At 55.6% G+C, this 25,307-nt stretch overlaps 1 protein-coding gene and 1 long non-coding RNA gene across 3 annotated transcripts in view; one reads left to right on the top strand and one right to left on the bottom strand.

Moving 5' to 3' along the window:
- The first annotated feature begins 2,646 nt into the window (after positions 1–2,646).
- Positions 2,647–14,360, top strand: ISG20 (interferon stimulated exonuclease gene 20). Of its 2 annotated transcripts, none has more exons than XM_036113418.2 (4): positions 2,647–2,874; positions 3,130–3,381; positions 12,110–12,310; positions 13,616–14,360. In XM_036113418.2, exons 2-4 carry the CDS (start codon positions 3,154–3,156, stop codon positions 13,928–13,930), a joined length of 744 nt encoding a protein of 247 aa, XP_035969311.2. In that variant the 5' UTR covers positions 2,647–2,874; positions 3,130–3,153; the 3' UTR covers positions 13,931–14,360. The 2 variants fall into 2 exon arrangements, with proteins under 2 accessions (XP_035969311.2, XP_035969313.1); XM_036113420.2 differs by having other exon boundaries at positions 2,660–2,874; positions 13,641–13,859.
- A 5,898-nt stretch (positions 14,361–20,258) lies between these two features.
- The window catches only part of LOC118549167 (uncharacterized), a 124,983-nt gene continuing 119,934 nt past the window's right edge, over positions 20,259–25,307 (bottom strand). The window contains exons 2-4 of the long non-coding RNA XR_013450260.1: positions 21,550–21,775; positions 20,787–20,945; positions 20,259–20,289 (exon numbers count right to left, since the gene is read on the bottom strand). This is a non-coding gene — a long non-coding RNA (uncharacterized LOC118549167). The remainder of the gene's footprint in view (positions 20,290–20,786; positions 20,946–21,549; positions 21,776–25,307) is intronic.

The following is a 25,307-nucleotide window of genomic DNA, read 5'->3' as shown; positions in this document are numbered from 1 at the left end:
ATCACCATACATTACATTACATCATTAGTTTTTGATGGAGTGTTCCATGATTCATTGTTTGTGTATAACACCCAGTGCTCCATTCAGTACGTGCCCTCTTTATTTTTTTTATTTTTTTTTAAAGATTTTATTTGAGAGAGAGAGCATGAGCAAGAGAGCACAAGCAGGGGGAGCAGCAGAGGGAGAGGGAGAAGCAGACTCCGCTGAGCAGGGAGCCTGACGTGGGGCTCGATCCCAGGACCCTGGGATCATGACTTGAGCTGAAGGCAGACACCCAATGACTGAGCCACCCAGTGCTCCATTCAATACGTGCCCTTTTTAATACCCATCACCAGGCTAACCTATCCCCCCACCCCCTCCCCTCTAGAACGCTCAGTTTGTTTCTCAGAGTCCATAGTCTCTTATGGTTCCTCTCCCCCTCCAATTCCCCCCCTTCATTTTTCCCTTCCTACTATCTTCTTTTTTTTTTTTTAAACATATAATGTATTTGTTTCAGGGGTACAGCTCTGTGATTTGTCAGTCTTGCACAATTCACAGCGCTCACCATAGCACATACCCTCCCCAATGTCTATCACCCAGCCACCCCATCCCTCCCACCCCCTACCACTACAACAACCCTCAGTTTGTTTCCTGAGATTAAGAATGAGGAGGTACAGTTTTATTTATTTATTTTTTTTTTTTTAAAGATTTTATTTATTTATTTGAGAGAGAGAGAGAGCGCAAGAGGGGGTAGGGTTAGAGGGAGAAGCAGACTCCCCGCCGAGCAGGGAGCCCGATGCGGGACTCGATCCCGGGACTCCGGGATCATGACCTGAGCCGAAGGCAGTCGCTTAACCAACTGAGCCACCCAGGCGCCCGAGGAGGTACAGTTTTAAATAGAGGCCAGAAAAGGCCTTAGTGGGAGGCCTGGAGGAGAGGGAGCAAACTGGGTAGATAACCTGGAGGCAGAGCTTTTGAGATAGGGTAGCACATGCCCAGGCCCTCTGGAACAGACAAAGCCAGTGCGGTGGAAGGAGGTGAGAAGGGGTGGTGAAGGCGTGGAGAGGGGCTGGCCTTTGCAGCATGAGTGGAGACCTGATCCTGCCCTACTGGCCCTAGGACCCAGAATGGGAGGATGTGGGAGGGGGGTGGGGGAGGTTTGCCTGGGCGGAGGCACCATGTGAATACACAAAGACCTCGGGTTTAGGTGTAAACGGTGATGCAAGATGAGATTGGAAAGGCTGGTGGGGCAGGTGACAGGGTCTTGGAAACTGCCCAGGAGTTGAGGTTTGCTTTCTCTTTTGGACAACAGGAAACCACTGTAGGTTCTTGAGCAAAGTGCCGTCCCAAACAGTGCAAGAGATTAGATATGGGGAAACGAAAATCTGTTCGGATTTGAAGGACAGTGTGGAGCAGGGCATGAAGGTGGCGGCAGGAAGACCCGGGAGCTGATGGGCAGGTGGGGACGGGGCAAAGGGGAAATGCGGGCCAAAGAACAGGAGGGGTGGGCATAATGTTCTGTCTGAGACCTGAGGAGACCAGCAGGGTGAAGGGATGAGATGCGTGGGGTCCTAGGGGGGTTGTAGAAGCAGAAACCTCACCCACCATTGGATCTTCAGGGGGTTACTTTTTCAATGCACATTCACATCAAGTAACACATTTTGCTTCATCTCCCTAAATCAGGGTCACAATCCTTTATGCATTTGAGAAACAAAAAGTCCCCAAACAGTCTGAATTCAAGCAAAAGTTGCTCATTCAGGATGGGAACCCAAAAGAATCTCGTATCTCAAATTCAAACCAATTGAACAACAAACATGAGCAATGCCTTAACATTTAGACATATTTCAGGACTTGATTTTATTTTTGAGGTCTCTTCCCATCAGATGTCACTTGGTGAAAACACCAGGGACCTGGGGGAATTCCTTTCCAAGCCACAAATCTTAGTGACATCTGGGGGCAATCAGATCTCACTGCTCAAAGCTTACTCCTTGTGGACTTGGGGCCGGAGGCAAGAATCTTACTGCAGTCCATGGTGACGCCTTCCTCATTGAAAGCTGGTTCTGTTTTTGTCCCAGCTGTAACTCATTCCTCTATTCAGTAAGTACTGAGTGCTCTATGTGTCAGGCACCATCGTAAGAGGTCAGAGTTCTAGCCTGGGAGGGGGTGGTGTAGTCCCTGGGAAGTGTGGCCAGGCTGGTGGGGGCTCCGTCCGGGCTTTCTTGTCCTTGTCCTCCAACAGTATCAGCCCAGCTGGAGGCAGAAGCCGTTGAGGGCAGACAGATGGTAGATTCTGAGGCACCCCCGAAGCCCTGGAGACCCTAGGGGCTCCCTCCCGGCCTCCTCGCCTTCCCTGGGTGGGGGTGGGCTAGCCCCACTGGCACCCAGCCTTCTCATGCCCTCCCTATTAATAGCCGCAATGTCCCAAGAGCCAGCCCCCCCCCCCCGGCCCCCATAAGAGACGTCCCTGAGTGTCAGGTTGGTAGTGGCCCCGGAAGTTGTGGGACATTCTGTGGTCTCCGATCCTGGGGATGTTTATTCTCCGGGCAGGCGGAGGGTGAGAAAGGGAAGGAAGGTGTGGCAATCTGCTCAATTCTCATCAGCCACATCATCTGAGAAGGGGAGGGCCCCGAGACCTTGGTGGGGTGGGGGTGGGGTGCAGGGGCGAAGGTGAGCTGCCAGCACAGGGAGTCTGCGGGCAGCCGGAGGAGCCGGAACGGCCCAGCCCCTGCACCCAGCCTCCCGCCCCTGACTTCGCCTGATAACAAACCAGAAACTGAAACAGGGTCGGGATTCCCGGCGTGAAGTCAGAGATGAGTCACAGCTCAGAGTGACTGCACTAGCGGAGAAGTGGTACCAGACAGGCAGACGTGAGCCGAGGGCAGCGGAGGCAGGCAGGTGAGTGGGAGCTGGGGCAGTGCAGGGGGTGAGCAGGGAGGGGGCATGGGGGGCGGCCCTGCCCGTCTCGAGGCCCCGGGACTGCTGGGCTCGGGAAGCCGGGCGGGGTGGCAAGAGGCCAGCTTTGCCTGTTGCTGGGTGGTGTTCGTGACAAACGGGGCAGAGGGCACAGGCTGGTGGGGTGGTGGCCGAGGACACCTGGGGCCGCGGTTGGCCCTTGGGTGATGCCCCCCCCCCACCGCCTCCCCTCTCCAGCGCGTCTGAGGGTCCCGCTGAAGCATGGCAAGCAACTTCGAGGTGGTGGCCATGGACTGTGAGATGGTGGGGCTGGGGCCTGGCCGGCACAGTGGCTTGGCTCGCTGCAGCCTCGTGGACTTCCACGGCACCGTGCTCTACGACAAGTTCATCCGGCCCGAGGGGGAGATCACTGATTACAGGACCCCGGTCAGCGGGATCACGCCTCGGCACATGGAGGCGGCCACGCCGTTCGCCGTGGCCCGGCAGGAGGTGAGTGGAGGGCTGTCCGCCAGTCAGGCCAGGGCGGCGGGGAGGCCACGGACCCCCCCCCCCACCACCACCACACATCCACGTGCACACTTCCCTGGCACCTTCCCCAGATGCCAGATCTGTGACCCCAGATGTGGCAGATTCCCCCCACCTCTACATGAGAGTGCACTAGGGCATCCCTGCGAAGGCCTCCTGCCCTCAGACAACCTTAAACTCACACCTGGGGAAATTTCAGGGCATCTGGTCCACCCTGCTGGCCTTGTGATGAGGGAACTGGGTTCCACCTGATGTTCCCCACGGTGGGATTCTTTTCTCTACCCTGGCTGCCCCTGGTGAGCCCCGCGAGGAAATGAGGAAACAGGGCTCTCACTGGCTGGGCCCTTGGTAGGGGGCTCCTGGTCTTGGAGAACAGGCTGGAGCCCCTGGACCAAGGGGAGAGCTTGCGCCCAGACCCACGGTAGGCCTTCCATCAGCTTGAGGTCAGTATGTGGTCCCAAGATTTCCCACCCTCCCAGTTCACCTAGTTGTGATAACTTGTTCAGGTCCCAGTTTCTGTTTCTGTTTCTCTGAATCACTAGATGGAAAGCAAACTCAACCTCTCTTGCACCAGCTTTAAGTCACTTCTGGGAAGCTTAGAAGGGCAAGTAAATTCACCAGTTTCTAGGCTACTGGGGCTTAGGGGAAGTGCCAGAGGAACACAGAGGACCAAGGTTTGTCCCAGGTGCACACGCCGCATGCCCAAGATAAACACAAAACATAAGCAACCATAGCTCCTGTTTCCCAAGCACTGGTGGTCTGGAGCTCGCTCACACCTCACGGGACAGCCGCCAGGAGGGTTCTCAGGAGCTGTAAACCCAGAGTTAAGAGGGCCAGTCTTGAATCCTGGCTGGTGACCTAGCAGCTGAGTTACCTTGGGCAAGTTACTCGGGCAGCCTCTCTGTGTACCCAGTTTCCCGCACCTGAAACAGAAACTGGGTGTAATAATAGTAGCAATTTCATAGGATTATCGTGAGGATTGAGAAAGTGCCTAGAGAGAGTGCCTCTATAAGAACCCGTTAGCTGTTACGATCGTCTGTTATCCCCATATTACAGATGCGCAAACTGAGGCCTGATTGAACTAAGTGTATTGGTTTGCTGGGGCCACCGTAGCGAAGTACCACAGACTGGGGGCTCAAACAACAGAAACTTATTGTCCCACGGTCGTGAGGCTGGAAGTCCGAGCTCAGGGTGTCGGCAGGCTTACTTCCTTCTGCAGCTGTGCGGGAGAGTCCGTACTGCGTCTCTCTCCCAGCATCTGGGGGTCGGCCGCCAGTCCTGGGTGTGTCTTGGCTTGTAGAAGCATCAGCTTAATCTCTGCCTTCATGTTCGCCTGTGTTCTCCTTGTGTGCGTGTTTTGTGCCCCTGTTGCTCGTTTATAAGGACAGCAGTCCTGTTGTATTAGGGCCCTGATGGCCTCCACAAATTACATCTGCAATGACCCTATTTCCGAATAAGTCACATTTTGAGGTACTGGGGGTTAGGATTTCAACGTATGAATTCAACCCATAACACTAAGTGACTCGCAAAGGTTCACATGATGGAAGGTGGTCAGGACTCAGAGCTTAGGCTCAGACCTCTAGGGCTGTGTGTCCAGTAGGGGGCCGCCGAGCCACATGTGGCTATGAGCGCCCCAAAAGCGACTGGTCTGAACCGTGATGTGCTGTAAATGTAACATGCACATGGGGTTGCAAAGACTTTTATTAAAAAATTCATAAAATACCTCAATACTTTTTTATATCACTTACATGTTAAAATGATAGTATTTTGGAATATTAGGTTCAATGAAACATATTAAAACTAAGTTCCCCTATTTTTACCTTTTTAAATATGGCCATTAGATGATTTAAAACTACACATGTGGCTCACATTATGTGTCTACTGGACAGCACTGTCCTATAGGTACTAAGAGGAGGCCAGGGAGCCCTGAGCTGGGGATGCAGTACATCCGCATGGCTCTGGAAAGACTCCGTGAGGCTGGTGGTATTCACAAGGGGTTTTCGGAGCCTGTGTCTGCAACCCAGTGGGCCACAGAGAGCCGTGGAAGATTCTTGAGCAAGAGCATGGCAGGATCAAACCCAAGTTTCGAGAAGACTAGAATGGGGGTTGCTGTGGAGGATAGATGGTAGTGAGCAAAGAGATGTCGATAGGGGGTGAGTCAGAGCCCCTGGGAAGGCATCAGCAGACAGAGGACTGGGAAGAAAAAAAATGTCAGGATGGAGGTGGCCAAAGGGGAGTCACCAAGCAGGGGAGGGCAGCATAAGGAAGAGGTGGGTTGGATGTTCAGGGGTCAACGGGAGGCCCAGGGACACGGCAGGAGCTCCCCACACTCAGATCCCCACTGAGCAGTCAGGTGGACTACGTGTCTCCATCCTTCGTCGTCCTCCTCCTCTCCCCAGCCCCCCACCACCTCGCTGGCAGAGCGGCAGGAAGGCCGGAGAGCCCAGAGCCTGGGGGAGAGGAGGCAGCAGGGAAATGCTGCTCGCGTTCCCTGGTCTCGACATGCAACCAAGTCGCTGTGTGCCTTGGAGCACTGGCCTGGGCGTCGGGCTGCCTAGGTCCCCATCCACATTCGGCGCAGAATGCTTCGAATCTCAGCTGGAGATTGGGCCAGGCCCAAGGCTTCCCGTGTGTAGCTCGGAGCCCTGCCCAGAGAGGGAGCCAAGAATCTAGAGACCAGGCAGACCTTTGAACCACATCTGGGGTTTATATTTCCTGCTCCATCACTCACTGCTTGGTGTGACCTTTGGCAAGTTCTCGAACCTTCCTGAACCTGTTTGCTCATCAGTGACAGGGGCTGCTAATGCCTCCTCCCTGGCCACGAGTAGGTTGCATGCAGTGCCGGGGCCTGTAGCCCAAAGCACAATGCCGGGCCCGCAGCTGATGGTCGCTGACCGTGCCCATGGAGAAAGAAGGGCAGACACCCACATGATAGGTCTGAGTCCCCTTTCTGACTTCCCTTGAGAACCGTGATCTTAGATTCTGGCTCTCATTTTCTGCCTGAACAGCAGGGATGCCGTGCCAGAGAAACTTTCCCAGGCCTGGCTCAGACCACAGCCTCCCCATACCACTGTTCAGATACCTCCCATGGCTCCCCATTGCCCAAGGTCCCCCAGCACAACACTCGTGGACCTCCAAACCCTACCGACTTGCCTTTCCCGCCTTCCTTCCTAGCTCAGCCACCATCCAGCCACACCCCTACTCTCCCCCAGCCCCCAGCCCTGCCCCGGGTCAGCTACCACGCTGGCAGGCTCAGGCCAGAGGAGTCCTTTGTGATGCCCTCCCCCACCCTGCCCACCATCCCCACCTCCCCGCGTGGGGCCTCTAGTTCTCCTTGCCGTGGCCCCTGTACTTTAAAGCTTGCCTGTCCGCACACCTGGTCTGCCTAGTTCCATACGGCTGCCATGTGTTCTATTCTGCCCCCAGACTGGATGGTGTGCTTTGCACACAGAAGGTACCCTGAGAATGTTTGTGGGATTGGAGTCGAATTGATTTTCTGGCAGCTGTGTGGAACAAAACTGCCTCTGCCTCATGCCGGCCTTGGCTGCCAGGAGGCAGGGATGCACACCCAGCCTGGGGCCGGAGGGCAAGCACACTGTCCTTAGACGTGCGTGGACGTGGGTCTGTGGCCTCTGGCTTGTTGCTAAACTTCTCTGTGCCCTTCGGTAGGAGCATCTGTGCCGCAGGGTGAAGCAGCGCAGGGGAGTCCAGCACCATGTTCTGGCTCTGTTCTAAGCGCACCACTGCCTTTGCTCCCTGCAAGAGTCCTGGGAAGTCGTTAACCAGCATCGCTACCCCATTTTACAGATGAGCAAACAGAGGCACAAGGCTGAGCAAGCTGTCCAAGGAAAGCATAGAGCGGAGACCCAAATTCTGGCTCCAGAATTTGCTCTGGGATATTCAGTCCCATGATGGACGTGTATAAATGTGCTCTCGGAATGCTGTGTCCGGTGTATGTAAGGGACGGTGTCAGGCCCAGCTTGTGCATGAAGATGTGGGACAACGCACCGCGGTCATTTGTTTCCATGAACAAGGACACAGAGGCAGCTCGAGCCCACTCTATCACCCATATGTTCTAATCCCAAAGTCAGAGACGGGGCTCACGGGTCCCAAGATGCGCTGGGGTGGGGGGATCCCAAAGGGAAGAAGCCTATCAGCCATTTATCAGACCCCCACAGGGCTGGGGGACACCTCTCAGGTGAGTCTAGGGCTCGCCAGGCCTTGGTTTCACGCAGGCAACTTTCGATCGCTGCTCACCAGCCTGTCTCTTCTTCCGACGGGAGCGGCGAGTGGGCCCCGCTCCTGGTGAGCCATAGACCAGCCCAGGCAGCCAGCAGGGCTCTGGGGAGCCACGAAGCCCCGCCCGGCCCACCCAGGAGGGTTGTGCACGGGATCCTGCTACTCCCTTCTCTCTTTATTTTTATCTTTTTGAAATGTGGTCACATTACTTTTATAGTGGAAAGTTACTGCCTGTTATCTTCTGAAACCTCTAGGTCTGCCCATCATCTAGAGTGGTGGTTCCCAGTGTGGAGTGATTTTGCCCCCCAAGGGACGTTTAGCAGTATCTGGAGACATTTCTGGTTGTCATAAGTGGGGCAGGGGGTCTGCTACTGACATCCAGTGGGGAGAGGACAGGGATGGTGCTAAGCCATCCTATAATGCACAGGACAGCCCCTCCCCCGGCCACACAGATGCCAAAGAAGTATCGACAGTGCCCAAGTTGAGAACCTGCTCTAGAGAGCCCCACAAATCAGGCTGTCAGCGCAGGAGAGAACCCATGAGGAGACAGGTCCAGAGAGGGGCAGCGACTTGCTTAAGGACACACAGCAAGCTGTGATACAACTCGATGTTCAGATTCAGGGCTCTCCCCTGGTGGGTTCATGCTGTTGTTGTTGTCGTTGTTGTTGTTTTTCTAACAGTAATTTTTAATCGGTTATAGTTTATTTTTTGTAAGTTAATGCTCTCTTAATGTTAACCCAGTCTGTTGAATAGCATCTACCCATGACCAGGATCGGGGAGGGATAATTACATTTTTAGTTGGCAGACAAACCAACTGAATCCCATGAAGCCTCCCGGTTTAGGAGGGAAATGCAGCAGAAGGGAGACCTCTGACAGCTGTTTCCAGTATAGCCGCCCTTGCCTGGGCCAAGTGCACTGTTGGGGCCCCGCCACTGGGCCGGTATCTCTGGGGCCTGGCCAGATGGAGGAGGATGACTTCACCATCCAGGTTTCCCGCAGCAGAAGCAGCCTTGTGGGATGCGGGCACAAGCTGGGGTGGGCACACCTGCAGAGCCGGCCAGGGGACCGGGGCCACTCCGGAAGGTGACAGAAGGGCCTGGCCCTCTGGATTTTTAACAAGGGCCCCAGGTGATTTTTCTGATCAGGCACATCTGGGAAATACTTGGAACGAGAGTGGGAATGCAGTGGCATCAGGCTGTCATCCCCCTTCCGTGTGACACCGGCACACGCCGCTGTGTCCCCCTTTCCCCGTCGGTAAGATGGTATGATGATTCCAGCCTCACAGGGGCCCCATTCCTGCTTCAGGAAGTCCTCAGAGAGCTGACACAGGTCCAACGTCGCTCTCCCCTCTGACATCACTACCGCTGAACTAGGTTCAGCAGGTGGGGAGAAGGACAACTGTAATGATAGGTGGTGACAAAGACAACTGTAATGATAGGGACGGGTCAGGCAGATCCGGATACCTCGCTGCAGCTCTCAGGTCACCAGCTGTGTCCCCTGGGCAAGCCTCTCCACCTCTCTGGCCCCCAGTGCCCTCCCCTGTGGCAGGGAAATCGGAATCCTCGTGCTGAGAGGTGCCCGGGTGAGGTGAGGAAAGTCCCTGGCCCAGGGCCGGCGACGAGAGCAGATGGGTGAATGGCCCTCCTCCAACCCACTGGGCTCTCTCCAGGAATTTGATTCCTGTGTCTGACACACCTGCCTCCTGACGCTGACTCAGGGCAGGTCCCGCGGCCAAAGCAGGTCACACAGCCCTGAGGTCCCGCCCCCGGGCTCCAGCGGGCCCCCCACTTCCCTCCCCAGCCCTGCCTCAGGAAGTTGGTGGAGCCTCACCTCTCCCGGCCTCCACCTTGCACCCGGGGAGCCGAAGCCCAGACGCGGTCTGACTCTGAGAGCACACAGCGAGGACCTGCAGTCTCTCCCTGCCCAGGGCCCGGCATCCTTGGCCTGCACGGTCGCGGGCATCTCTCTGCCCAACAGATTCTTCTCTTTTCCTGGCTTCCTCTTCCTTCTGCTTGTCCTCTCCTCGTATTTTATCTGTCTCATCTTGAGTCCCGTGGTGCTGACCGTAGCCACCACCCCCCCTCCCCCAGCCCCGAGACCCTCGGGCTCCGGAAGTGATTAAGTTCCCAGGAATCCACCTCCCAGGGACTCGGTCCTCTTGCGCCTGGGACCCGTGGCTGCCGTTTCTGGGATGGCAGACAGTCCCTCGGGGCTCTGTGTGAACTGGGCCCCGAGCCAGCTCCTCGTTGGGGGAAAACAGGCCACATTGTTCGGGAATGTTAAAGGATGTCCCTACGAGAAAGGGCGCGTGACCCCCGGCCGCCCAGCGCGGCCCTAGTGCTGGCCACTGCGCTCTCCTCCACATGCAGGCCTCGAGCTGCTGCTGAGGCCGTGTGCCCTCGCCACTCGCGTGAGCCCTGGATCAGTAGCAGCGGCGCCAGCTGTTGAAATGCGAAATCGGAATCCCGGATGTCTGGGCCTTTACCGGGTGACGCCTCAGCCCAAGCGTGAGCAGCCCTGGTGTCCGTGCGACCGGCCCAGCCCCATTCCTCAAGCGAGCCTCCCCAGTCCCTAGGCTGACTGTGGGCTCTGTGCAGCGGTGGTCCCGACAAACCGACAAAACCACGGGAACGGGGAGGGGGTGATGGGCAGGCTGGTGACAGGAGATGGACAGACCCCATGGACAAGTCGCCTCGTGTCTCTGAGCCTTGGCTTCCCCTTCTGTAGAGTGGCCACAGGGATCCTGTGGTGGCCAAGGGAGAGCGTGCAATGCCCCACGTGATGTCCCAGGAGGCCAGTAGAAGCAGAAGCGGGGCACGGGAGGGTGTCAGCCCTGTGAGAAGTCTCCCCCAGGCACAGAAGACAGGGCAGAAGCTATCGGAGAGCTGTCCAAAGGGGGGCCTGAGCCCCAAGCTGCCCCTCCAGCTCCGCCCGAGATCCCGCCTCCTGTCCTCTCTGATGGCAGCCAGGGTAAAGAGAGCGGAGTGGCCCATGTGGCTCGAGGTAGGAGGTTGTCCACAGGGCCACCATGGGAAAGGAGTCAGGATAGAGGCAAGACGGCGGGCTTGGGCACGTGTGAGGGTACTTCAGGGCTTGCTCCCCAAAGCTCAGCTGTGTGGCTGGTGGGGGCCTGGAGCAGCCTCTTTGGGAGTGTGGTGGAGACAAGCAGCCTGCTGGCTCTGAAGGCTGGCTCTAGCACCGAGTGCCTAACTAGCTGTGTGACTGTCCCAGTGATCTAACGGTGCTTCGCAAGTCACCTCCAAACAGAGTGGCTCGAACAAGGTCAATATTTCCTTCGCTCGTGCATCTGCAATCTGGACAGGGCTTGGCCGATGGGGCCAGCTGGGAGGCTCAGGCGTCCCACAGGCCCGGAGCCGGAGTCATCGGGAGGTTCGCTTGCCCACCCATCCGGTGGCTGGCGCCGGGGCCCCTCGGGCATGGCTCTCCGCCTCCCTGTGGTCACTCCAGCAGGTGGCTTCGGGGTAGCTCGGGGCTGCTGGGGGACTGGCCCCCAGAGAAGTCAGAAGTCACACAGCCTGGCCCATATTCGTTCCAGGCAAGGGGGATTGAGCTCCATCTTTGGAGAGCAGAGGTGCCAAGGGATCCGCAAACTTGCTTTAAAATCCGCAGAGTAACCTGGGACAAATTATTTTCCTTTCTTGGTGCTTCAGTTCTTCTCCTCTGCAAAATGTCAAATACAGGCCTCTCTCATCGCTGTGTTAGCTTTCTATGGTTCTGCTGTAACAAAGCATAAGCCGAGTGGCGTGTGTTAGCTCGCCGTTCCACAGTTCAGAAGTCTGGCACGGGTCACAACGGCCGAAATCGAGGTGTGGGCAGGGCTGCGTTCCTTTCTGGAAGCTCTGCGGGAGGGTGCGTTTCCTTGCCTTTTCCAGCTTCTAGAGGCCGCCGTGTCCTTGACGCCTGGCCCCTTCCTCCCTCGGCAAGGCCAGCAGCTGCATGTCAAGTCCTCGGGACAAATCACTGACGTCCACATATAAGGGCCCTTGCGATTATGTTGGGCCACGCGGGTAATCCAGGCGATCTCCCTTATTGGGAGGTTGTCTTCTACCTGAGCCCATCCGCACCTTTAACTCCCTTCTGCCAGGCAATGTGTCTGCATCGTTGGGAGGTCGTTATTCTGCCTGCCACAGTAGGGTTGTTGAAAGGATTAGATGACATACTTAGCCTGGCACATGGGCCATATTCAGCAGCGGCCACTGCTATTACATGTGGAAGCCACTGAAGGAGTCGGGGACACGCCTTTGGCATGGACCTCAACCACTGAGCGTGAGGAGGGGCCTCATTTTATAGAGGATAGGTTGGAAGCCCAGAGGCGGGGGACAGTTTGCTCACAGTCACACAGCAAGCCGAGGAGGGGCTGCTTCCTACCAGTTGCCCCAGATCCACGCAGAGGACCCTGCGTGAGGCGTGGGCTGCCTGTCTTCCCGGCCAGATCCTGCAGCTTCTGAGAGGCAAGCTGGTGGTGGGTCACGACCTGAAGCACGACTTCCAGGCGCTGAAAGAGAACATGAGCAACTACTCCATCTACGACACGTCCACCGACAGGCTGCTGCGGCGAGAAGCCAACCTGCTGTCCTGCAGGCGGGTCTCCCTCCGGGTACTCAGCGAGCGTCTCCTCGGGCAGCACATCCAGGTGAGCACCCCCCTGCCTTCCCGGGCTCCGGGGGCCCCCCTCCCCCCTGCAAGGCTCTCACATCCCCCAGGGGCTCCAGAACCCCCACATTTGGCCCCAAAGATGCTCTGCCCACCACCCGCCCCCCCCAGTCCTGAGCAGCTGTGGGCACGCGAGTAAGGAGGGGCGCTGGCTTCGGGCTTCCCCGGCCCCCGGCCCCAAACAAGCACCAGAGTGCGGGAGGTTTATTCAAGAGGTGACCCCAGGACGCACTGGGAGAGCGAGGATGTGAGGCAGGGAAGGGAAGGCACCCAACAAAGGTTTTGTTCGTGTGCTTTTAAACTCAAGCCAGTTGCCCCGGGATAACTGAAGCTTAACCCCACTGCGGGCCTCTGGGAAATCCCACAGACCTCAGATTTATGCAGGGAGCGGAGGTATTGACAGCTCCCATCAGGCACAGCTACTGCTGCTCCCGGGGCCCCCCACTCCTCAGCACCTCCAGGCGAAGGCGCCCGGGTGCTGGTGCTTGGGAGGTCACCGAGCTGGCAGGGCCGAGGGCGGTGGGCCGGACACTAGCAGTTGCAGCTCCACGTGGGGGCCTTCCCGGTCAACAGCTATTTATCAGCACCTACTCTGGGCCAGGCTGGACGGGGGGCTGGAGACGCATGGCTCGGCAGGGCTGGACCCTGTACTTGAGCAACTCTTGGTGGAAGGGAGGGTGGCCCATTAGCCCGAAGAGATGAAGGACGGGTGGGCGGGGAGGAGGGTAGGTGTGCACCGGTCCGAAGGGTGAGTCTTCGTGGAGGGGGGCGGGGAGGGGCGAGCAGGAGCCCCAGCCTGAGGTGTGAGGCCCCGCTTGGCCGGGCGACCAGGGACTGTGTAGATCGCAGGGAAGGGACCTGAATTTGGGCCCCTCTGTTAGCCTTGTGGCACACAGGACCAAGGACAGAGTGGTCAGCACACGGATTCACTGAGGTAGCACTTTAGAAACATCGTTTTGACCTACTTTTCTATACGGGCCCGGTGCCCTGGAGCTCCCGAAGTGTCGGACAGCGAGTCTGCAGCCCCCCTCCCCCCACCGGCTGATCAGCACCTGGAGGGCACAGCCCGGCTCTCTGGATGCCGGAAGCAGTGCCTGGCCACACCTGGGCCTAGGGCCCCAGCTCCGGGGCTGAGAGCTGAAGCCAGGCCTGCTCCAGCCACCTGCTGAGTCCAGGGCATCAGAAACCTGCAGAGACTCACCCACTGACCCACATCGGGGCCCTGGAACCTGGGGTGTGAGCGGGGAAGGCCCGGGTCACACGGGGTCTCTGCCTTCACCCCCAGCCCACGCCCCTGCCTGTGTCTACAGAACAGCTGCTTTGGACACAGCTCGGTGGAGGACGCCAGGGCAGCCATGGAGCTCTACCGGATCTCCCGGCGCATTCGAGGCCGCTGAGGGCCCGCCCGGTGGAGCGGGACTGGAGCTCCGTCTTCGTCCCGAAGTCTTCGTCTCTTCAAGACTGCAACCCCCTTGCTTTTGGAAAATGCGTCTTTAGCAGTAAAATAGCTCTATATTTTTTCTACTCCATCATTGGATACTCCTCTTGCCTTTTTCTGAGCCGGGTAAGGGTGATGGGCCCCAGTCCGTGTGATGCTTAGAGGACCATCAAGACTGAGCTGGAACGGGGGTGGGGTGCGCGGCTGGCAGGGGCGGGGTTTCGGTTTCCTGAATAATCTTGAATCCTGTGTATCCAAGAAGCAGCTGGAGGAATCTAGGTGGCATGTAACTAAAGCCTTGCCCCGCCTCCCTTTTCCTGTTGCATTTACGTCCAGGGCAGTAGCACCCGGCTCCGAGGTCCATTCGTGCCACCTTGAAATGGGTGCCATGGCTGTGGCACGGAGGTACGGAGAATGTGGTGCCCTTCAGCAAGTCCTCCCTCCTCTTGTAAAATGAGGAATCAAAGGTAGTGGATTTTGAAGTCAGAACTAAGTTGGAGTCTTGGTTCTGCCATTTAGTAGCTAGAGTTACTTAACTTCCCTAAGCCTCAGTTTCTCCATGTGTAAAATGGGAAATTCTTTTCTTTTTAAAGATTTTATTTATTTATTTGACAGAGCACAAGCAGGGGGAGCACCGTGTGTGTGTGTGTGTGTGTTGGGGGGCAGCTGATTCTGATCAGGACCTCCACAGGTGACTCCGATGCCCAGGACATTTGAATCACCTGAGATGCTTTTTAGGCAACCCCAGTCCCTAAGCACAGTGTTCTCACACTGGACGGAGCATCAACATCACCTGGAGGGTGCTGGACCCCAACCCCAGAATTGCCAACTCAGCAGGTCTGGGGTGGAGCCCCAGAATCTGCATGTTTCACGAGTTCCCCATTGATTCTGCCGCTGCTGGTCCGGGACCATGCTTTGAGAGCCACAGCGAAGCATCAGCTGATTGTCATGTGCGGCCACAGTTGAGAGCCACCAGCTTGGGGTCCGAGGACCACCAGGGTAGACTCGGCTGCCGGCCCAGCCTTGCCCCCTGCCGTCTCCCCCAGCCGCCTGCTCATGCAGAGAGAGGTCCACAGCCCTGAAAAACGTGTCCTAAATAGCCCCACTACATAGGTGAGGGACTCGAGGTGAGGTTAAGGACCCAAGGGATTCAAATCCAGGCCCCCCCGACCCCAAACTCGAGAGCTGTGCCCTCAGAGTGCATCCTAGTGGCGGTGCCTCCTGTCTGCACGCTGACCTCTGGGGACCCGGGGGGCTCCCTCCCTCGCACGTCTGCGAGAGCGGGGAGGGGCAGCTTGCTCCCTCACGGTTCTCTCGGGCCCCAGGGCCCCACCGACTTCAGGGCTGTGAGCGGGCCCTCTGCGGCTGCCTTGCCTGGCTGAGACTGGCCACCAGGCGGTGCCCTTGGGCCGTCTGCGGTCCCGGGGGCCTCCAAGGCCGAAGCAGCCAGGAACACTTAGGAGGCATGAGGTGTGAGGGGCTATGTCTTTAAAAATGGCTAGGGGGCTGCAGCAGGGACCCTGTAGGCCACCCTCCCTCAGCCACTGAGCTAGAGTGAGTTACAGCCGGGCCTGGAAGGTGAGCCCCAGCTCTGTCGGACTCCCAGGCCAAGGTCTTTTCCACCTTGAAAGGAGGGGTGAACCGGGGTTCCCCAAGGAAGTCTCTAACCCAGCTTCCCGCTTCCGGCTGTGGTGCTTGGATGCCCCCAGTGGGGAGGTGCCCACCCCACCTCCCAGGGGGGCGCTGAGTGAGGGTCAGGACCTGGGGGGCTGTGTGCCGTGGGCCCTGGCCCCACTCGCGAGACCCCCCACATTCTGCATAGCCAGGAGAGAGCACCAGCTTCAGAGTCAGGCTGACCTGGCTTGCGTGTCTCAGCTCTGGGAGAGCAGGTGCCCCATCCATCAGGTGGGGGGAGGAGAGGCTGGAGGTCTCATACGCACGGTGCCCAGCCCCAGCTGGTGGGGGTAGGGACCCACGAACGGCCCCCGGCACCACTGATCATAATCAAAATAAAGGCCTGCCTCTGGGCTGTGCCGCGGGACTCCCGACCCCCCTGGGTCCCAGCACACCCGGAGTCGTGGCTTGCAAGTGGTGGTGTCATCGGCCGAGGGTGTAAAGCGCAGAGGAGAGGAAGGTCACGTTTGCTGGGACGGACGAGTCCCGGCGTCCGCAGCAGACCCGCTCCCAGCAGCCCAGACCTGGTGAATGCCCAGGAGCCCCGCTCCTACCCAGGGGCTAGACTCGGCCTTGCACAACTTCCACCTCAGTCTCCTCATCGGTAAAATGGGACTATTAGTCCCAACTCCCACAGCTCTCCGGGGAGCAGATGGGGCCAGGGAAGCGAAACCGCCCTGCAATCTGCCCCAGCCTACACAGGCTGCAGGTGGAATCTCCTTGCCCAGGGAGCACGCCCCCTCCTGTTCTCCGGCCCTCAGTCCTGGCAAGGGCAGGTCGGGCTCCACCCCAGGCACACGGGGAGAGGGCCGAGCTGGGCTCCGCATCGCCTTGCCTTCTGCGCTCTCCTTCCCGAGCCTTAGCTGCCCCACTTTGCTCCCCCGGTTAGTTTCTAATCCCCCACCCCCCTAACCCTGCCCCACCTTCCTGCAGACCCAGTCCTGCTGGCATTGTGCCCTGCACCGCCCTCCTGGACCGGGGGCCAGGGGGTGCGCTTCCTCACTTGGTCCCCTCTACCTCAGTTCACAGTGCACCTGCCCTGGGTGCCCTTCCCAGACCCTAAATACCCGGGAGGACTATCTCTGCTCCAGGGCAGAAAGGCCAGGAGAGTAACTCTGCTGTCCTGTGGGGGAAGACCCAGTCCCCGAGACCATGATGGGTCCCCGCATGATGGCAGCTCGAGGAGAGCAGAGGACGTGCCTGCACTGGTGGTTTCTAGCAGCCGAAAGCTCTCTCTGGCTCATGGCATGTGGTCTCACCTGAGCCCATGGGAAGGTCCTGCCGCAGGTGGGCCTACAGGGTGAGCCTAGAGAAGAAGAAGGCCCCCCCTGGGCAGGGCCTCCTCTAAGGGGCCAGTGCAGGAAATAAAGGAGTGACTGGGGCCTGATGTGCCATGCAGAACTGGGAATGCGTGCCCAGCTGGACGGGGCAGGGGCCACTCAGCCTCAGCCGGTTGTGGCCGTGCAGAAATGCTGCCCAGCGGAAACCCCTTCAGGCCTGTGTCCGGCCCGCAGGCCACCAGTTTGAGACCTGAGCTCTAGTCCACCTCCCACCTGACTCCTTTCAACCAGGGGCCTGCATATGTCCCAAGACAGAGACTTCACTGTCTCGAAAGCACTCCTCAGTGGGGTGGGGCCCCTGATTTAGAGGTGCAGGGCTTGCCGCACTGAGGCTCCCACCCAGGATAAATGCAATTCCACTTGTATGTTGTGACCTGTCATCCACCTTTAGATCATTTTCATGTCTCTCACCCCTACCCCGAGTCTTTTTTTTTTTTTTTTAAGATTTTATTTATTTATTTGACAGAGAGATAGCGAGAGCAGGAACACAAGCAGGGGGAGTGGGAGAGGGAGAAGCAGGCTTCCCGCCGAGCAGGGAGCCCGATGTGGGACTCGATCCCAGGACCATGGGATCATGACCTGAGCCGAAGGCAGACGCTTAACGACTGAGCCACCCAGGCGCCCCCTACCCCGAGTCTTTGACTTTCCAGGTTAGATGCCCCCAATTTCTTCAGCGGTTTCCCCTTCTGTGGAGCCCCTCCCATTTCTCCTCTGTCCGCTCCCCCCGCCCCGGCCCACCCACCACCCGGCGTGTCTATCCCTTCTCGGCCCACTCCCCTCAGCCCCATTCTCAGCGGATTCTTAGATGGGGACAAGGTGGGAAGGAAACCAGGACTCCATTGGGACAAGGGAATGAGTGGCATCCTCCAGCCCAGAGCTGGCTTTGGAAAGATCCAGCAGAACGAATGGAGGCACTGAGGATGGGGTCACTTTTTGCCACTTAACCCTGAGGCATGGAGGAGAATTTGGAGGTGGCTGGGAAGGGCCGTCTCGGAATGGCCCCACTTCACTGAGCGTACCTGAGTCACCTCTGACTCAGGCCCATTTGCTGCTGGAGTGAGGGGATTGGAGAGCTCTCTAGCCCCCCTCAAACCCCTTGGCCTCCCCGCCCTCCTTCGCCCAGCCCGGCCTGGCCTGAGTGGAGGAAAGTGCTTCTATTCAGGGAATGAGTTCTCTGGCCTGGCCGGCTGTCTTCGGGCACTTGCCCAGGCCCTGCTCCCCCCCAAAGGCCCCGTCCAAAGGCCCGCTGTCTTGGCGGGTCAGGAGCCAGCCTGGGTCTGGTTCCAGGAGCGGTAAGAAGGCTGCCCGCTTCCTGCCCGGCATGCTGCGGGCTAGGCCGGGCTCCATCGCCAAGAGTCTTACTCACTTGTGGAACAATTTCTCCTCTATATGGAAAGAACATATGCTTTTCCTGCTGGGGGAAGAGAGGGTTTGGAGTAGCTTTGCTGAGACGTGTAGGAAAAGGCAAATGTTGGCCCGGCCCCAGCACCCTGATTTAGAGCCACGTGCTGTGTTCGGTGGTAGAGCCCATTGGCCTCTGTCCCCAGGTGCAAGGGGAGGAGGCCCAGGGGATGCTGGTCAGGACCTCAGTTTTAGGACACTGAGCTAGTCCCTTGCTCAGGGCTGGATGTCCTCCTCTCTTCATTTTTCCTGTTCTGTCCTCCAGGGTTTAGGGCTCAGACAGAGGGAGAGGGACATAGCCTCAGCTCAGCCAGCCAGTCCCAGCTCAGCAACCCCTCCCCCCACCCTCCACCGCTGTGTCCTCCAACGGGGTCTGCAGCAGCTCTGCTTGGCTGCCCCCCACCCAGGACCCTCAGTCTGAAGGAAGAGCTCGGGCCATGGGGGAGCAGGTAGGACCTGGCTGTTCAGATCTCACCGCACCCAGGACCAGCTGGAGTCTAAAGAAAGGAGGGGCAGATTTAAAATAAAATTCTTTCGACGTGAGCTAGCATCTTCCCTTTAAGGGACAGGAAAAGGCTAGAAGCGCGAGACCAAGGCTGGCTCTCTTCGGCAGAGAGGAAACCCCAGGAGCCTGGACCGTAGCGCCACCACCGGAAGGGCAGGACCTGGCTGGCAGCAGGCTAGAGGCCAGCCCTGGCTCGCTTGCTTCCGGCCTGGGTGCTCCTGAGCAGTAGCCCGTCCCAGGTTCTTGTTCCTGATATGCAGATACAATCCCCACCTGGTGCAAGGGTCCGAGGCAAGGATGCCAAGTGCTGGGCACAGACAGGTGCTCCATGAAAGATTGCCTCAAACAAAGATGCATCAGGGCTCTGAGTGCGGGTGGGGTGCTGGCAAGGGTTGGGGGGCCCAGACAGGCTGTTTCTGGTCCTCCGAGAAGGAGGCACCTTTTGTCCAGCCCTGTGGGGTCTGCCCCTTAAGCTATGAAACACTCCAACGAAATCAATGGAGCCTCCCGTGGTCCTGCCAGGGTCTTAGCAGTCTGGGCTGCTATAGCAGAATACCACAGACCGGGGGGCTTAAACAACAGACTTTTATTTCTCACAGTTCTTCAGGCTGGGAAGTCCAAGCTCCAGGTGGCAGCAGATCTGACATCTGGTGAAGGCTTTCTTCCTAGTTTGCAGACAGCCATCTTCTTGTCGTGTCCTCACCTGGGAGAGACAGAGGCCACCTCTCTGGTGTCTCTTCTAAGGACACAGATCCCCTTCCCGAGGCTCCACCCTCATGACCTGACTCCCTCCTAGAGGACCCACCACCAACACCATGGCACTGGGGATGAGGTGAAGGGCGCTGACGAGCAAGCCGGGGCACAGGGAAGTTAGTTGGCCAGAGTCACTCAGCAGTGCAGGGGTAGATTCGGGACTTGAATTCATCTCTGGGGAAAAGATGCTTGGGGTTCGTCACCCGTGGAGGAGAATGATAAGCCCGATCTCTTCTCCTTCTAGAGCAGCACAAACCCCACGCTGATGTGGAGAGGAAAGTGTCCCAGGCCAAGGGGAGAGTGGGGTCAGGCCTCAGGGGTCATGGCCTTCAGCACAGGACACTGGAAAATGGAACTGAACCAACATTGTTTGCACGTGTATTTGTAAGGCTTGCTGTAGCATCTCCCAGTTTAAAAGCCAACAAAAGAAAACCCTTGCTCCTCCACCTTCCCAGCTATTGTCCTAGGCACGCTTTCTGCCCCAAGCGTCTGAACACCATCTACACCCCACCCCCTCTTTCCTTTTTCTCACCTCTCATTTGTTCTAAACCCCAACTCTGCCTTCTCTTCCCACCTCTCCATGGAAACTGTGCTCATCAGATCACCAGTGAACCCCATATTGGCAACTTCAAGATATCTTTAGGTTCTCCTCTTATTAGATCTCTCCACATAATTCAACTTCTCTAGAGTGAGTTTCCCTCCTCCTCTGCAGTTCCTCAGGACGTGGGCCTTGACCATCTCTTCTCTTTGCACCTTCTCTCTCTCATCCAGTCTGATGGCCCTAAGACTCCTTTCAGTCAACAAATATGTATTACGTACCTGGTATGTGCTGGGCACTGTTCTAGGCACTGGAGAGAAGAGAGAACAAAATATTTGGTTCCTGCCCTCATGGAGCTTACATTCTAGTACAGGAAATGGATAAAATACAAATAAATATATAATATCATGTCAGCTGGCGATAACTAGACTTACATAAATTGTTAAAGAGATGAGGAGGAGCAGATTAATAACATGGAGGGGCTTTAGGTTTCAGACAAGATGGCGGCCTCGCATGGGCCAAGAGAGGACTTTTTAGCCGTGTCTTCTTTCTCTCACACATCCGAGGCAGAGTATTGCTCATCCCATCATTGTTCGAGGGCAGGAAAACAGAACAAGCCAGGGGTACCATCCCAACCCCAGCTGGGGAGGGGCTTTCTATGAAAGAGGGTGGTTGCCTCTCACTGGGTAGAAACTTCACTGTAAGGGCTCAGGGTTGCCGGGAGGTGGGTAGACACAAGGGGACAGGGGGTAATGAGCCCAGCACTGCTAGAGACTCCATTCTGAGGTGGGCCCCCTCCTGGCTTACCTGAAGGAGTGTGTGCGGGGGACTGGTGTCCTGTCCCCAGAAAGACAGAGCCAGCTGGGGCAGCTGATTGCTCCCAAGAAGGTCAACGATGAGCTTGCAGGAAAGAACACTGAGATATCTGTGGAACTTAACTCCTATGCCAAAGGCTGCAAAACTGAACTAAGGGAAAAGACCAAATAGGAACTTTAATCATAATAAAGATCTACCAGAGGCAAAGAATAACAACACACGTATCAAAGGACTTGTACCTAGAATATATAGAGAACATTTGCAACTCAAGAAGAATGTTATTTTTTTTAAAGATTTTATTTTTAAGTCATCTCTACACCCAACATGGGGCTTGAACTCACAATCCCAAGATCAAGAGTTGCACACTCCATCAACTGAGCCAGCCAGGCACCCCAGAATTTTATTCTTATTAAAAGCCCAATTTTAACGGGCAAGACTTGAATGAATGCTTCCCTCCTTCCCCCACCAAAAATACAAAAATGGCCAATGAGACCATGAAACATACAATGTTATCAGTCAGCAGGGACATGAAAATTAAAAACACAGGATACCACGACACAGCCATTAAAATGCCTGGGATGTGAAAGTCTGACTGCCCCAAATGTTGGAGAGGATACAGCACAACTGGAAGAGTCTCATACTCTACTGGTGGGAAAATCAAGTGGTACGACCACTTGAGGAAAACAGTCTGGCAATTTCTTTGAAAGTTGCACATCTGCCATTTGACCCAGCCATTCTCCTTTTAGGGGTTTACCTGGGAGAAATGAAAGCCTTTGTCCGTATAAAGACTTAAATGCAGGGGCACCTGGGTGGCTCCATCGGTTAAGCATCTGCCTTCGGCTCAGGTCATGATCCCGGGGGTCCTGGGATCGAGTCCTGCATCGGGCTCCTTGCTCAGCGAGAGTCTGCTTATCCTTCTCCCTCTGCCTGCTCCTCCCCCTGCTTGTGCTCTCTCTCTCTCTCTCTCAAATACATAAAATCTTTAAAAGAAAAAATAAAGACTTGTATGCAAACATTCATAGCAACTTTATTTGTAACAGCCCCAGTCTGGAAACAGTGTCCATCAATGTGTGAGTAGATAAATAACTTGTGATACACAGCTACAATAAACATGAATGAACTATGAGGACACACAACAGAAAGAGATCTCAGAATGATTATGTTGAATAGATGAAGTCAGATGAGGAAAGAGTCCACACTGTGTCCATGGAGTGGCTTGTAAACAACAGAAATTTATTTCTTATGGTTCTGAAGGCTGGGAAGTCCAAGATGAAGATGCTAGCAGATTCAGGGTCTGGTTTGGAGACAACAGTCTTCTCATTGTGTCCTCACATGGTGGAAGGGGTGAGCCAGCTCTCTGTGGCCTGTTTTATAAGGGCATTAACCCCATTCAGGTGGGCTCCCCATTCATGTCCTAATCACCTCCCAAAAAGCCCCACCTCCAAATACCGTCATACCGGGGGTGAGGTTTCCACCCAGGAATTTTGGGGAGACACATTCAGTCCATAGTAATAGATATGGCCAACTTGATCAAATCGCACCCTTTATGCCGAAGTTTGTTGTATACCCCAATAGAGCTGTTAGGGAAAAATGAGAACAAGAGTAGAGAAGTAATGGGCAGGAGTGAACAGTAGGTTGCAAACAGGAGGGCACCTAGGAAATCTGAATATGGAGCAGTTAAATTCCTAGCACCCGTCCAAGGCACTCACCCTGGTGGAAAGCGAGGCACTCATCCTGGTGGACTGGGAGCATTCTGAATAGTGACACCTCTCACATTTGTCCACCTTCCCATACTCTACCCCCAAAATGCTTTCAGTCAGGATTTCTCTCTGAGGAAACTGACCAAGCTAACGGCAAAGACCTACAGATATTGCCATGGGGGCTCCCAGTGAACCAGCTGGACTCCTGCTTCGTTACCCTACAGTGTGGCCCACAGTCAACAAACAAGCGCTTCCCACTCAATAGAAAGCTCTCCCAATGAGGATTTTAGCACCTCACTCAGCAATCTGAGGAGCCCGCAACGGATGGATCACTAGGCCTTTGAAGAAAGTATGTCTACCTGAAAGTTACCCAAATGAACAGAAGCTGAGAACCAAGAAAGAATAAACCACAACACAAGGAGGGGCGCCTGGCTGGCTCAGTGGGTTAAGCGCCTGCCTTCAGCTCTGGTCATGATCCCAGGGTCCTGGAATCGAGCCCCACATCGGGCTCCCTGCTCAGCGGGGAGTCTGCTTCTCCCTCTGCCCCTCCCCCGGCTTGTGTTCTCTCTCTCACTTGCTCTCTCAAATAAATAAGTAAAATCTTAAAAAAAAAAAGACTTAAAAAAAAAAAAAAACCACTGGAAGAATGAGGAGGAGAAACCAATCAAGCAATGGTAATAGTTGGAAATATGAATGTACTCCTCTCAGAAATGGGCTGATGAAGCCACAGGGAGTGGCAGGTGGTCACAAGACCCTTTACCATTTTTGTCTTTATTTCCTGTTTTGAGCCCCCCCAAAGCTGGACTGTTTTCACTGTTTGATAACAAATAGACATATTCTACTATGTACATAACTGATGTCATCCACTATCATCATGATTCATGTTTTGGGTGTTAAAAACCACTTCTCCCCTTTGGAACTCAGGGTCAGTATTTGGATGATCCGTTGGAATGAAGGTAAGACGTAGTAAAGGGCCCCCTGCACGCTCATCATCTATGGTCCCTTGACCCTGGGCTCCTTTCCAGCTACTACCACATCTCTCCTTCCCTCCCAGCCAGTACTTGCCCCCGGAGAAGCATGTATTTACCAAGAGTCTCCTCCTTCTCCCTCTCCAATGCATCGGCTTCTGTCCTAAGGACTTTGCTGGAAGAGCTCCAACCAACTCTCTCAATGCCTTCAAATGGTCAAATCCAATGGATTGCTTGATTTTCAGGGCTTATCCTCTGAGACTCCTCTGCAGCATTTGACCATGTTGGCTATCTGGTCCTGGAACTCTGTTTTTTTTAGGACACGAGCCTCTCCTGATTCTTTCCAGCTTGTTACCTACTTCTCTGCAGATTCTTTCTCTGCCCACCCCTTCAAGAGCAGTGTTTCCTTCAGCTGTTCCTCCTCAGCCATGCCCCCTTCTCACTCTGCCTAGTCTCCTGGGCGATTTTACTTATGTCCATAACTTCAATTGTCCCTTTAGGTGATGACTCACTAGCCTCTTTCTTAAATTCTAAAACTGTCCAATGGGACTCTCCATGGGCACTTCAAACCCAGCAGGTCCCCAAATTCTGCAGAGTGTCATCATTCCCTTTTACCTTTCTCATGTATTTTTATCTTGCTTGCATGATTCCAACCATCTGTCCGTCCATCCATCCATCCATCCATCGATCCATCCAGTCGCGTAAGCCAGAAACCCGGGTTTACCTCAGCCCCTCCTTCTCTCTTCCACTTCCAGGTCCAAACATTCTCCAAATCCTAAAGATTCCATCTTCCAAATATCTCCTGCATTCACGGGCATCCTCATTGCCTTAGCTCATGACCACACCATCACTCTCCTGGGCTATGTGAATTTTCCTCCACTCGGCCCCTACCTACAGTCTCGCTTAGCTTCACTCCTTATTTCTTTCTATTTTTTTTAAAAGATTTTATTTATTTATTTGAGAGAGGGAGAGAGAGAGCATGAGTAGAGGGGAGGGGTAGAGGGAGAGGGACGAGCAGACTCCCTGCTGAGCGGAGAGCCCAATGCGGGGCTCGATCCCAGGACTCTGAGATCATGACCTGAGCCGAGGCGGACCCTTAACCAATGAGCCACCCAGGCGTGCCTCTCCAGAAGCTCTGAATCTCGGCTGGCTTGATTCAGGGCTGCAGGAATACTGCTTGCCGATTCCAGCAGTAGCCACAGCGGTAGCACTCTGACAAACCAGAAGCTCGCTCTACCTGGACTCTTGGCACCTCCTAGTCCCTGTTCTTTTCCAGACCTAATTCATGAGCCTTTTTCTTTTTTCTTTTTTTTTTTCTTTCAGGTCTGTGAGTTACCAGATATTCTTCGAATGAGTCCCTTTTCTGTTAAAATTAGCCCAAATCTATTTGTTACTTGTAACTGGGAAGATGGCTCCAAAATCCAGACTCATTAATGAGGCAGTGAGTGGCCTCCACCTTCCCCGGCACCTCCTTCCGTCACGACCCCCCTGAACCATTCACTGCAGCCTGCAGGGTAACTCGCCATACCCCGAACACACCACACCTAGAAAATTCCTCCTCTTCCTTCCCCTTTGAGTCTCAACTTGTGCCACTTCTTCCGTGAAGCCTCCCTTGCTGCTCCCAGGCACTCCACCTTCCGGGGGGGGCCCTGGTACCCCCCATCACATTTTACTGAAACTGCCCCCTTATGTGTCTAACCCTCCAAAGTGGGACTAAGCACAGCCTGGCACACAGTAGTACTATGCTCAGTCAAAGCCCCTCTAAGCCTGGCTCCTCATCCCCAAAATGGGGATAATGACACCAAGTTTCTTTTTTTTTTTTTTTTTTAAGATTTTATTCATTT

This window comes from Halichoerus grypus, chromosome 8 (assembly GCF_964656455.1).
Source record: "Halichoerus grypus chromosome 8, mHalGry1.hap1.1, whole genome shotgun sequence".
Taxonomy (NCBI): domain Eukaryota; kingdom Metazoa; phylum Chordata; class Mammalia; order Carnivora; family Phocidae; genus Halichoerus; species Halichoerus grypus.
This window is presented reverse-complemented; position numbering and strand designations above follow the sequence as displayed.